Below are 14,467 nucleotides of genomic sequence, written 5' to 3'. Positions count from 1 at the left end.
CCCCAGTCTGTGGACCACCTTGAATTTAAAGGGCTGAAGAGCCAGATACCAATTGGTGATCCGTGCATTAGAATCCATCTTGCAGTGTTGCCTTTGCAGAGGAGCGTGATCGGAACAGAGGGTGAAGGCCTGCCCCAGCAGGTAGTAGCAGAGGGTAAGAACAGCTCACTTAATCGCAAGGCATTTCTTCTCGATGGTACTGTACTTTTTCTCCCTGAAGAAGAGCTTGCGACTAATAAACAGCACTGACTGTTCCTCTCCTCCAACCTCAGTCTAGAGCACCGCCCCCAGACACCTGTCAGATGCATCAGTCTGCAGAATAAAGGGGAAAGAGAAGTCAGGAGCATGTAAATTCTCCCTCTGCAAATTTGCATAGTTGAGCACCTCTGCCATAGAGTCAGCATTGACATTCTTGTGTTTGGAGCAAATTCTCCTGTGTTACCTGCCCCAAAGTGTGGAGTTTTGCTCTAAGGCCAAAAGCGTATTGAATTTGGTTTTTGCTATTTGAAGGTCCTTCCTCCCAAGCTTCCCATGTTTTTGCTATTTGAAGGTCCATCCTCCCAAGCTTCCCATGACATCAAGCACACTGTGCGGCCAACGCCCATACAGTAGCTCAAATGGGGAAAACCTTGTGGAGGATTGCATGACCTCTCAAACTTCAAACAACAGGGGTTCGAGCCACTTATGCCAATTATTAGCATCTACTTGTACAAACTTACGAATCATGTTTTTCAAGTTCTTATTAAATCATTCGACCAACCCATCCGTTTTGGGTGATAAACACTGGTGCAAATCGATTTAATGCCTTATAATTCATACAGTTTGCGTGGTACACATGACGTTGTGCCTTGGTCAGTGAGGATTTCCTTTGGAATCCCCACTCGGGAGATAATTTTGAAGAGTTCCTCCGCTACACTATGTGCTGAGATGTTGCGTAGAGGCACTGTTTCTGGATATTGCGTTGCATAGCCCACCAGAAATAATACAAAGTGATGCCCACATGGTGTGCGCTCTAATGGCCCGATGAGGTCCATGCCTCATCTCTTGATGGGGACCTCGATCAATGGCAGAGGGCGCAATAGCGCATACCATTTGCGTACATTGCCGTGAATGCCCGTCCAAAAGAAATGGGCTATTATATGTTCAAAGTGTTTTCTTGACATAAGTGAACAGCCATTGGGTTATAGTGAGCCGCCTGGAAGAGTGTTTTCCGACAGCTCTTTGGTACTAATAGCTGAGTTGTATTCTCTTTGGGCTGAGTGTCCTGTGTCACTCGATACAACCGCTCTTTAATAATAGAAAAGTATGGATATGTGAGTGCAACATTAGGCTGGAGCTGTTGACCATCAGTTACTTTCACTTGGTCAAAAGCGTGCGTGAGGGTCTCGTCATGTGACAGCTCTAGGGAAATCCCTGAGTATGTGAATTCTCTCATCTACATCATCATGATGCAGAGCAGACGTTGACAGCCCTAGCACCACCTCTTCAGCCATAGCATCGGACGTCACACAACACCACTTTGCAGGACCCATCCACACACATATTACCCTCAATACATTTTTAAAACTAGGCTAATTGGTTCCCAGAATTAGTGGATGGTTGAGGTGGGAATCAACCACGTCCTCGACTCTATGCCTTATACCCCTGAATCGTATCTCAATGGTAATCACTGGATACTTATGAATGTCTCCTTGCACACTCCTCGCCTTGCATCCATGAATCCGAGATGCCGGACAGTGGCACTGAACCTACTCGGACATTCCTCTGGGAAGTTGGGAGACAAACTACTCCAGTACCACCAGATCTACAATGTCCATGGCGCCAAGTGTTTCTTCAGCCAGCAACCATTTCCGGCAGGCATCTCGGAGCTGTTGTGCAAAGGCGAACGGGTGGATGTGCCTCCTGAATCTCAGTGATATAAAGTGCTGGTGACTCTGCAAATGGGCTCCGACCAACCCGTTACTGGATGACGTTTCTCATGTGTTGGTAATCAAAGAATCTAGCGGTGGGGAGTTGTTGTGCGGTGGGGTCTGTGGGAGTCACAGCATCAGCCCCTTCTCTGACGATCAGTCTCCGGAACACCTGCCGGTCCTCCACTTGTGCCTGGTGTAGGGCTTGGAACCATTGTTCTAGCTCCAGGCATACCTCCATGAGGGCTTGGAGTTGTTCTTGCTGGATGCGAGTGAGGGACTTAATAACTTTGTCCAGCGGTGTAGACTCCATAACAGCGTTATCCTCCAAAGCCAGTTTTCAGCACCATTCTGATACGTTCTGAGTTTGTGGGCAAAGGAGGAGTCAGGAGACAACAAAACAGGTTCAAGATCAGTCTTTTAAATTAGTGGCTCTTGTACACAATTGACGGTAACCGTCAAAACATTAAAAAAAACTTGCAGGCAAATCAAAGCACTAAATAACAAAACACTCTCTCAGTTCGGGGCTGTCTTGCTTTCAGGTCTCCCTCCGCCATCACTATAATTAGAGACAGGTGTTAGAGTACTCACAACCCAGGTGACGAGCCTTACTGCTCTCCCTCTCCTGCAGACCGATCGATGACCACGCCCCCTGTGCCACATGGTTATTTTATGTTTGTTTGATTTTTTTAGGAAATTGACAGCTGGAGTCACTATGAAATGTTGCTGTATTAGAAAGAGCTGTAAATCAAAAGAATATAAGAGAATCAAGCGCATACAAGTTTTACAGCACCATGAGGGTGAGTAAATAAAGAATTTGTATTTTTGAGTGAACTGTTCCTTTAACTTCTGTGAAGTTACTAGCAAGACTTCCTTGGTCATCCAGAAAGACCTTTCCGGTCAACCAGCTTCATCAGCGAATTCGCTCATTGAGGATTAGCAGATGTAGGTCCTTTGCAGGTCAACCAGCTAAACCATGGAAATGTATGCTGGTCATAGGTGATTTGTCAGCAGGGTCTCTCCTCACAGTTTCTCCTCTACAAGCTTTTCCATTCCGTCTTTATTTCGCTCTCTTCCTCTTCATCTCTTTTCTCCAACACTCACTATCATAGGCACTAAATGAATAAGCTTGATTTTTGCTCTTGAATGCTGGTACATCAGTCCAGGCAGCTTGTTCACTGCAAATCTCTAAATGTAGAGAGGGATGGCGCTGAAGCCACTAGCTATGTGTGTGTGTAGAGAGAGAGATGCCGTGAGAGAAGGATAGAGAGCGAGATGTGTGGCAGTATGCTTCTGCTGAAGAGACAGCATGCAGAGAGCTGAGTTAAAGAGGTGTCTGCTGTTTCATTGATACACACTTCCAAACCACTTGTGCTCACGTCCAACCGAAATGGCTGGAATTTAGCGCCTTCACTTTCAATACTGCTACAACTAATAGAGGTAAGCACTCTCTCTAGCTCGCTGTTGTGTTTGTAATGGATGCATGTGTTCTGTGGGCAGAGATTCAGGCGACTCAATAAGCCGGCTGTAATGGATTCAGTGCTTTTGATTGTGAAGGCAACAGAGGTGACACTAGATCAAGGCGGCTACGGGGAGAAAGTGTGCTCAGGGCTCTGACCCACACTGGGGATTCCTAGTGCAGTGGCCCCATCACAGATACTTTTTAATTTTCTTCTCAACAAAAGTGATATAAAGAAGAGATTTGTGCACAAACTGACACAGGAGGCAATGATACACTATGATTGTGTGTGTGTGTGTTTAGTGGTGAAAGTATGTATTTCAGTTGTGGGTGCCCAGGACACACAGGCTAGGTTAGGTGAGAAAATAATTTGTGAATGAGGCTTGCAAAATCTGTGGATGTGTTTGGACTATGTGTGTGTGTGTGTGTGTGTGTGTGTGTGTGTGTGTGTGTGTGTGTGTGTGTCAGGTTTTGTCTACATTGTGGGGACCAAAGGTACCCATAAGGATAGTATAACCTGAAAGTCCCCCAAGAATTGTTAGTACACTTCTCCTTGCATTTTTCAGTGTGAACACACTGCTCACTACTTAAACTAAAAATGGCATAGAATAGTGCTGCAGAAATATGTTATTATGGATGCAGCCTAATTAGATATTTACAAGCAAAACTGTATTACACTTTTTTTCTGAAATGTCTGTGAAAGAATCTGTACTTATTATTCTGGCAATTTCCTCAGCACAAATAATCACGTGCACAGCCTTGTGTACAAGTGAAGGAAAGTCTACAGGGGCAATGACCCCCTTAGATCCAGCCATGGTACAGAACGCATTCGAACAAATGAGCTTTTACACAACAAGCCCATTATGGTCAAATGCAATTTCAACTAAATTTGACCACCTTCGAATGTGGTTGAAGTGGACAAATTTAAAAACATTTTGGACTAGTTTACACCTGTCTTTCACGTTGTTTCCATTTCAAATGGAACACTCAAAACACTTCTTAATACTAGGTGTAAATGGTGCCTAAGTAGGCGGTTCCTGGCGAGAATATGCAGCAGTGTGGACCAGATTTTATGCCGCAAGTCAATAGTCTGGCTAGAGAAGACTATGTGATTTCAAAGTAATGGACTCTGAGTGTGGACGTGTCTTGGCTGCCATGCAGAAGATGGGTCTTTGAGGATAAAGCAGCCAGTCAGCATCTGGCATTGTGGTTTTTTGCACTGTGGCTGACGGGATGTGCATAGACCCATGTGCCCCTGTTTCTGTGAGTGCCCTTCGAGCATGGAACATCTGAGCACTGTCATAACATTAATTCTGTTGGTTTAGATCTTACTGGATTTTCTCTAATCTTTGAGTCCTCTGCTGATGTTCAAACCACAACAGCTGAACGATAGCAATAAATTAAGTTATAATATAAGTTATCTGATAAAGATCATTCATGTCATACACTGTTCCAGACATTCAAATACTGGTTGAAATACCAGTTAGGCCATTTGGTTAACAAAGCACACTGTATTGATCATTTCAATACCTGACAGGCACATGTAATATCTGTATCTGTGCTATTATTGGGCTTTTCAAATATGGAATTGGTTACCCGGGATTCACACTGTTCATATTTTATTCTTGAATAGTAATGCTGGGCAGTCAAGTTTTGAGATTTCACACTGTACATTTATAAAACATAGGTTTATATTCTTATTTGCATATTTGTAATGTTAACAACATTAACTGGATAAGTACAGCACATGCCAAGCAAGCAACTTTGTTTTAATACCTGCTTGTCCATCTGTGTTAATGTCATACATTAAAGACAATAATAGAAGGAAAATGCTGAGGACGGTTTGCTGTTACTGTTTGACATTTTTAACTGTTTCCTTTGAAACTAAACACAGCATGTGAAAGTTTCTGTGAATTGAGTAAGTGCATGAAAATGTAATGAGGCAACTTTATGATTGGTTGTCTGTTGCTAAACAACTATTACATTTTAACAGCACATATATCACTGAAATCAGTGTCCTGAGATATCACACCTGTCTCTGTGACAGCTCTAGACACTGAGTGGCACTCTGCCTGTCTGTTTTTCACATTCAAGTTTGCTGACATGTCTATGGAAGGCAGGATTTTGGAGAGAGGGGCGGTAGTCAGTAAAATGGCGAAAAGCTCTTACTGCACCATTAACCCAGGGTTAAAGGGAAAGTTCACCCAAAAATGTAAATTCTGTGATTGTTTGCTCATCCTAATGTTGCTCCAAACCTCTGTTGAGTTATTTTCTACCATGGAACACAGAAGTGAAAAAATGTAAAAGCATCTTCACATGCTTTTCGCCATATACTGTAATTATAGTGACTTTGGGCTTTTAAGCTCTGAAAAGGACAACAACAAAAAAAAAAACATTTGAAAGTAATCATGCACTATATACCAATTATTTTGAAGAAATATAATCACTTTATTTATTTTTTCTCTTTCAAATCAAATCATTGATGAACATACAACACTACCTAAATCAACAGCCAAAGTATTTTTAGCAAGTCAGTCCATCTTTGGAATGCTTTTGGGCAGACTGGGCAGCTATTTTTATGTAAACATGTGGCATACAAGTGCAGCTCCTATCTACGTGAATGGGAAAAGACAAATCTCCAACATGGTTGGCCAAGATTACAACCAAAGAACATATTTCAAATCAGCAGTTAAATCTGACAACATCATAAATTGTGCTTCTTTACCTCAGATTATGCTAAAACGCAATTTTCCCAGCTTGTCTAACTAAAGCGCATGCACGTTATTGAGTTGATTGACAGGCGATATCTGTATCCAAAAGGTGATTGGCTCTTTTACCTGTAAGGTGGGACTTCCTTTTCTGCGTACATTGACTGTTGGGCATTCCAGTTTCTCCCATTCATTTGAATAGAAGTGACCCGCCTCTGCTAAACGGTCCCTGCTACAGTGGTGGTTGGACGTCAGGAACATCAGTCCTCACTGGTTCTTGTGCGTCTCATGACCATACACACCCTGCGCTCAGTTGCCATATTTGAATTGGGTGCTGCTATTGGGAGTTTATCAACTTTAGATCTGTTCAGTCTATTCATCACCTAAAGTGGCTCATATTCCTTCAAAAGAATTGGAATATAGTGCACAAGTCGTATTGACTATGTTACAGTGTTTTGGGATTTGTTTTTTCATGGAAAAAAGCAAGTCTTATGTTGATATGATGGTGAGTAAAGGAGGTCTGCATGGGACTTAAGTTAAATCCCAAACTGGCCCGCACCCGAGACCGTGTGACATGACGGATACTGTCAAATTTTAAGCCTGAACCCGAAATCGCTCACTCTCTTTAAAATGTGTTAATTTGTTGCTGTACGCTGTATTATATTTAAGCATTGTAGGCAACATTCGTAAGAGTAACAGTGCACATGTACATGGCCACCAATCACAGCAGAAAGGACAAAACATTAGCTTACCGTTTATCAAGCATAGAAACATTACCGGGTGAAGAACAATCTGGAATCATGTGTAACAGTGTTATGTCACATAAAGCCCTCTTTACAACCTGAACTTCTCTGAACAACAGATCTAATTATTTTAATATTCTCATTATTATTGTTAAATTATTATTCAAAGTCATGTTTTAAAACCAAATTAGCAAGTGATCAAGAGATTGCAAATACAATGGTTTTGATGTGCACTATGGTGCTAGTGGAGACTTCTTTTCTATCTTGTTCCTGTGGTCCCTCCTGTCCCTTGTGCTCTCCTTCAGTAGCCTATCTTTACCAGTGACCTAAATTTGTCTTCTCTCTCTGTTGCTAATAGATTGTATATTTTAAAGAGTTCAGAGGATAGATGTGTCATGAGAGGTGCAATAGTCTGCCCTTTTAAGATAGAATGCTTGCAAAAGTACACCTACAGGATGCTCATTTTTCCTGCGTTGTGTGTTTGCTCTAAATGTAGCGGTCCATTTTTCAGTTTGGTGAAATTTTATGATGCATATCAGCAGCCTGTCTGGGTGTTTTTAAATGAAAGCACTGCATCACTAAACCCTCATGTAAGAACTGATGTTTACATGGTTCACTTTCAAGAGATTCCACTGTAAAGTCAGTACATCACCCCACCACATCATGCTTTTAGGCACAAAAGCTTATCCAGAGGCAGCTGGTCCTTAGAACAAAAACTATAATGCGTTAGTGCCACTGTCACTTCAGAAGAAAGCTTTGAAACTAAAAACAGATCTTTACACTGGAGAACATGACTGAAGTATTTGAAAATTGCTGTTTGGTTTAGTGTTTGATATTGTACTGCTATAGTTTGTCCAGCATGAACAAATTGTTGCCCTTATGTTATTGTATGGTTCATTGTTTGTGATTTTAGTGAGAGCAAATTCGTAATAGAAACATTCTATTTCCTTAAAAACCTTGCTGATGAGTATAGCTGGTGACCATTACAGTATGTTATGTGTTTTGGATACTGGTACCAGTAATGCTGGTGAGCTGGTGTTTCTACCTCACTTTCTTCCAGAAGAGAGTGCAACAGTCTGGTTCCGAAAGAAAAAATTAATTAAGGCGAATTGACCTTAAGACAAACCTAATGTGAGCTCAGAGGTTGTTAATCGATGGCTTCTGTTAAAGTCATCAGTCGTGTTAAAAATCATGTTAAATAGCAGAATTCCAAGAACTACATTACCCATGATCCTGAAGAGAAAAGATCCACCAATTAGAGAATCGCAGCCAACCAAACCTGCCAACCAAGCTCTGCTGCCACCGCCCACTTTCATGCTGTAAATGACGCAATCAGGTATGTCTAGTAGGTCTACACTCTCAAACTACTTATATATTTGCGTATATCTGAATATTTTGCTTACAATTTTAAATATATTGCTTGTAGACTAGTAATCAACTTCAAAATGAATAGTTATATTTTTCCAACTTTTTTATTTAATTAAATCATTTGCAATGATTCCTGGGATTGTTGTTCATTCCCTCTTGAAAAACAGTAAGTACACAGTCTTGTACCTTTGTCTCTTTGTCCAATTTTCAAATACTTTCTTTGCTTCAAATCAAAGTTTGTAATGTTCTGATGCACCTCAGAGCTGGTTGTTTTGGTTCATGGCTTAGAACTCTTTTACAAAGGGTTTTAAGAAATCCCTGTGGAAGAATGAATGATAAAAATACTTCCGGAACCAAGGTGTTTGAAAAAGTGCACAGGCACCGTTGCCCTCCAGATGAGAATATTTAAGAAACTTTCTTTAGATTCTGTCCATACAATGACAGTTCATAATGACCTTGTCAATCGCCATAAAAAAATACAGAAACAAAATTACCATAAAAGTAGTCCACGTGAACCTATATAGTCCAAGCCTTTTATTTATTTTTATTTATTTTTTTGTTGCAAAAATGCCACCAGGTTTGATATATTATATGGCAAAACACCACTGGTTCACCAACAACTTTTAGCTGATATGCAGCATGACTATACAGGGTCCCTACCAGGCTAAACCAGCCCCAAACTAGCGTAAATCAGCCAAGTCCAGCATGGAAACAAAAGTCAACCGGAAAGGAATCTTAAAAAGATCTGTTCAAGGAAGGTTTTCAAAAGCTAGCATTCCCTGGGAATGAAAAATAGTTGGGAGCTTCCTATTTGTAATAAGTACTTTATTTGTGCCCTGAAGTTCTCTTCTTTCATGATTTAAAGTACAGAAAATGTCTTGTGCTTCACTTTAATTTGGTTAAGTTACATACCAATTATAAGTTAAGCGCATCTCAATTGGTGCATAAAATCACTTTCTTCCCTTTTCGATCTGAGCCTCAGCATTTTTAGAAGATGATTTTTAATGGCTCTGTTCAGATGGTGACAGCTACAAGATGTTGGTGTTGTAGTGTTTGCTTTAGGGCCTGAGGAACATATCGCTAAGACACAAGCTAAACCTCATGTTTTATTAATCTGTCTTTTTCCTCACTCTTTCCCTCTTTATATAACAATGGTAGAGATAAGGTAAAACACCCCATGAGTATTAGGGTCCCAGAAGAGAGCTTATATTCATATTGTTGGTCTTTTTAGCTGCGTATTCAAGGGCAACGTGTGTGAGTGTATGTTTGTGATCTAACATCAAACTTAGAGAGAATATAGAGAGAATTGTCTGCTCTCTTAAGGCACATGTTCTTTCTTTCTCTCTGTGCAAATTGATGGAATACGATTCTAATTCCTACCTCAGCTTCTCATCCTGTAACTCATCATGTGTTCTGCACAGTGGGAATTCGTTTTTTTGTTTCACAGAGTCCCTGCTGAAAATGGAATGAGCAGTCGCTGTGCTGGTATTGTTCCTGATGCTGCACTGCTAGACTGGATTTTAAGAAACAGTACAAAGTTGGTGATGTGGGGGGATTATTATCAATGCATTATAGATATATGGATCATCTCATGCCAAAGTGTTACTGCTTATGGTATAACTGCATTAATCTGTCCATTTAATGTGCTGTAATACCACAAAACATGTAATTGCATCTAGAACCCTATGTAAATTTATCATGTGGTTTATAATCATGCAAGGGTTCAAAATGTATATGTGATTTAAAAAAAAGATATAATATGCGAGCGTGTATTACATAACGAAATGTGGTCTGCATGCTCAATCTTGATATGATGCTCAATCTTGATACTGATATTCCTCGAATATTCTGGGGCCGGATTCACAAAACATTCATGTAAACATTCTAGTATGGTATTGAAAAATACCTCCCTTTGGTATTTGTGGTTCGTGGTCTTAGATGTTAACCCTTTTTTTTTTATGATAATGATAAAAAAATTTCTTCCCTGAAGTAAAAACATTCAGATTCTGCATTTCTTTTGGGATTTTATGCTTTTTTTTAATCTTATTTAAATGTAAATTTCAAAATGTTACCATTCATTTGCTTAAACAAATAAGCATATTTTTGAAAACTAATTCAGAACCCACACTTCTATAATTTGAAACATTAAGAAAATATGAGAATGTGACAAATTGGTGGCAGATTTCTGCCATCTGGTAAACAAAATCTAAATAACATGTCTTGAAAACCATTTCATGCCAGTAAATGTTTGTAGCCACCTACTGTGCAGACTGATGCTTGTTGTAACCTAACTTTATATTTTAAGATTTAAAAAATGTGGATGTATATTTAGACATTAACAAACTATTATTTGTCAAAGTTTATTATTATACATTTGATTTGAAGTGTTTTGCAGTGAATGTCATTATGTTTGCAATCAAACCTGACCATGGTGTTACAAAGAGACACAGAGAAAGACACAGAATAAGCATTTTTCTACCAATAATTTATTTCAAACATAAAAATGTAATAACTCAAAGTAAATGCATAAATATGTCAAGAAAGTTAACATCAAGAAACAGAAATGAACTGCAAAATTCTGGAAATTCAAGAGGAGTATAAAATTTCAAACTTTCTATGGTCATTTTCTTTTAAATGTGTGTGTGTGTGTGTGTGTGTGTGTTTGTTTTGTGAGGGTTAGGTTTAGGGGATATAATCTATAGTTCGTACAGTATAAACATCATTATATCTATGGAGAATCATAATAAGGATAGCTGCACCAACATGTGTATCTGTGTGTGTGTGTGTGTGTGTTGTGCATTTTGAGTGTGTTATTGTCTCACCCCTTCATTTCTGAGTATGTGTGTTTAGCATTGGGACTAACTGGGACTGAGTCTAACCGGTTAATTTTTGTGTGTGTGTACGTGTGTTTTGTGTGAGTGGGTGTGTATGTTTTGCACTGAGGATGTTTTAGAGTCTTTACGCCCACTTTGACATCGAATCAAGCCCAATTTTTTTCTTAAAAATAAATCAATAAAAAAATGTATGCTCAGATGGCAAATGGAGGAAACGTCAACAAGTCTTGTACAGCTCAGATAAAGGAAACCATTTTCATTAAACAAGGAAAATTTATTTCGGTCAAAAAAGGCTGAATACCATACCATACTGTACACAACTTTACAGCTGAAATAATTCACTAGTTTTAACAGAAGAATTAAAGTAAGTGTTTTTAAACATTTATAAGCTTTACATTTCTGCCTTTTATACCCTCCAAAAATTGGCCCCATTTAAAAAAAAATATTGTTTTTTTGAGGTAATCAACAAATGCTGTCGCTTAAGTTTGACTTGAACTTTCATGGACTTCTTGGACTTTCATACTTTTCTGTTTGAAATACTTCTTAGGAATATTCCTTATCTTTTTTCTTCGGTAAATTCTTATGGACTTCTTATATTTTATCCTAAGAACTTTCTAAATATGTATATACTCAGATTCACAGGTAAATGTCTAAACCAACCTGCTGGGCATTACTGCTTGCCGCACCTCTGCACCCCCGGATAAGGACCTAATGGGTCAGCGGAAACAGTTCCTCCCCACCCTTTTCCTCTTCTACTTGCTACCTCACCACATATAGCAACTGTTCTCTATTCCTACTTTCTCACTTTTGATCCCCCCACTTTTCATCCTTCTTTCTCCCTTTTTCTTCTTCCTCTGTTGGCCCCTGGTTAGGGTTTGTTCTAAACCTTAACCCTAAGTTCACTTCTGCAATTAATTCAGAATGAACGCTGCACTCTTGACATACAGAGTCCATTCAATCTTTGTTTTGTTGGCACTTTCATAATTTTTGTAAGCTTTTTTAAAAGTCTCCCATTGATTTACAGTTATAAAATGTTCAGAATTTAAAATGTAACCAACAAAGGGGTCATCATGGTAATATCTGCTGACTGAACTACAATTGGTCTTTCTTACATCTATTTGTTTGGTATGTACTTTGCTTTATCTTGTCTTTCTTGCCTATAAGCTTTATTAAAACTATGCCTAAATCTATTCTTTTGCTGCCTTGCAAAATTTCCAGGATATGCCTATTTTAAATACCCGATCCCTTTGTGTTTTGTTTTTTTCAGGGTGACTCACTGATATACTGCAGACAGCGAGATGGACAGAAGGAGAATTGTCGGGATGGGGGGAGTTAAGAGGAGCACATATATAGTGCCATGTTTCCTGTTTGTAGAGGTGAGTTGTAGACTAATCAACGCTTGTCTACTTCTCTTCTCTTTAGCTGTTGTGTACCCTTCTTTCATGCTCAATGTGTCTGTCTGTCAACACCTTCATGATCTGCCCTCTAGTGGAGCTCAAGTGAATTTAAATATTACTTTGAAGGGTTAGTTCACCCAAAAATCAAAGTTCTCTCATGATTTACTTACCTTTTAGCCAGATGTGTATGACTTTACTTCTTCAGCAGAAATTAATGAAGATTTTTACAAGCCCATTTCAGCTGTGTTTGTCCATACGATGCATGTGAATGGGTGCCATCAGGCTGCTGGCTGTTTCACGGTCTAAATGGCATATTTAGGCAGCATAAAAGTCATCTACACGACTCCAGTCCACCAACCGAATCGATACACCAACCGAATCGATACGTTGGTGTAAAAATAAATAGTTAATTTAAGCTTTATTATCTTTTAAAAATCGCTTCCTGCCAGAAGTCGACGTATCAAGTTAATGTCACGTGACACAAGCGCAATGGCGTGTTCACGCAAGAAGTCAGAAGCATGCGCTTTGTTTACAACAGAGGAAAGAATGTCATGCAAGAGTTAGGTCAGTTCAAACAGCAATCCAACGCTGGCCGGAAGTAATGATTTAAAGTTAAAAATATTTGAATTATCGATTTGTTCCTTACACAAATCTATCAATTTGCTTCAGAAGACATTAATTGATTGACTGGAGTCATTTGGATTCCTTGTATGCTGCCTAAATATGCCTTTTTGACCATCAAACAGCCAGCACACCCATTTACTTGCATTGTTTGGACAAACTGAGCTTAAATGGGCTTATAAAATATCCTCTTCATTTCAGTTCTGCTGAAGAAGGAAAGTCATACACATCTGGGATGGCTTTAAGGGATGTAAATCATGAGAGAATTTTCATTTTTGGGTCAACTAACCCTTTAAGTCTTTGAAGGGTTAGTCTTACAAGCACCACTATAGTCACTAAGTTGGTATTGTCTATATAAACATATCAGTAAAGTCACAATGGGAGAACCCATGCTTGTAGTTATTGAAGGGATAGTTTACCCAAAAATGAAAATTCTGTTATGGAAAAAAAAACTAATTTACTCACCTCATGTCTTTACACATGTATGCTGTTATTTTTTTTCTGGAGAACACAAAAAGATACATTTTAACTTCTATGAAAGGACTGTTCATACTGTATGACCATAGGTGTCAATCTCCCAAAAGGACAAAAAGAAAAAGTAGTTCATATGGACAGTTATGATCACTATTAATTGTTTTTGGTATGGAAAAGAACTGTTTGAAAATTTGACAAAATATCTCCTTTTGTGTTCCACTGAAGAAACAACAGCATCCGATTTTGGAACAACATGAGTGTTAATAAACAGTGACTGAATATTTATTTGTTGGTGAATTTTTCCTTTAATGGAAGGAGTTGTTTACTCAGATTTTTATGTCTGTGGTAAAAATGTTTGATGTTTGCCTGAAGGAAATAGGAGAGTAATGCGGTTTTATGAGACTCAAAGACTGCTCTCTAGAAATGCACTGCCTTTTTCAATAAATGTGGTATGGGATGGCAGATCTAATAAATAGACATACAATCTATATACCTGGCAATGTTGCAAGAGTTACTGAACCTACAATAAACCTGAACAATACTGTTATACTTTGATATGATATCCATGATTAATACTGTATGTTTGCCACTGTTGTGTGACCTCTTTTCTCATCTCTGATCTTCCACCCTTTATTTCTGAGTACTCATTGACTCCGAGTACAGCAAAGACCCTCAAAAGTGCTCTTAATTAATCCTGCTAATGAGCAACGTTAGTGCACACAGTGCCTGATTGCCTCAGTCACCCGAGGCCCAGAGCAGAAGCAGCAAAGATTTCAGCTAATATGTTTGCAACAGTCTAATATACACTGATCAGCCACAACATTAAGACCACCTGCCTAATATTGTGTAGGTCCCCCTCGTGCTTCCAAAACAGTGCCAATCTACATCTCAGAATAGCATTATAAGATGCTATTCTTCTCACCACTATTGTACAGAGTGGTTATCTGAGTTAC

At 39.2% G+C, this 14,467-nt stretch overlaps 1 protein-coding gene across 5 annotated transcripts in view; it reads left to right on the top strand.

Moving 5' to 3' along the window:
- The window catches only part of LOC127654206 (phospholipid phosphatase-related protein type 5-like), a 64,774-nt gene that overhangs the window by 4,051 nt on the left and 46,256 nt on the right, over positions 1–14,467 (top strand). For 4 of the 5 annotated variants that reach the window (XM_052141291.1, XM_052141286.1, XM_052141289.1 and 1 more), the window contains exons 1-2: positions 3,207–3,350; positions 12,290–12,398. In XM_052141291.1, the coding sequence (XP_051997251.1) occupies positions 12,321–12,398 (78 nt within the window). In that variant the 5' untranslated portion in view covers positions 3,207–3,350; positions 12,290–12,320. Of the gene's footprint in view, positions 1–3,206; positions 3,351–12,289; positions 12,399–14,467 lie in introns of those variants that run through there. The other variant, XM_052141287.1, reaches the window with a different exon arrangement.

Source organism: Xyrauchen texanus, chromosome 13 (assembly GCF_025860055.1).
Source record: "Xyrauchen texanus isolate HMW12.3.18 chromosome 13, RBS_HiC_50CHRs, whole genome shotgun sequence".
Taxonomy (NCBI): Eukaryota; Metazoa; Chordata; class Actinopteri; order Cypriniformes; family Catostomidae; genus Xyrauchen; species Xyrauchen texanus.
The sequence above is the reverse complement of the archived record's forward strand: the minus strand, read 5'-3'. Positions and strand labels throughout refer to the sequence as shown.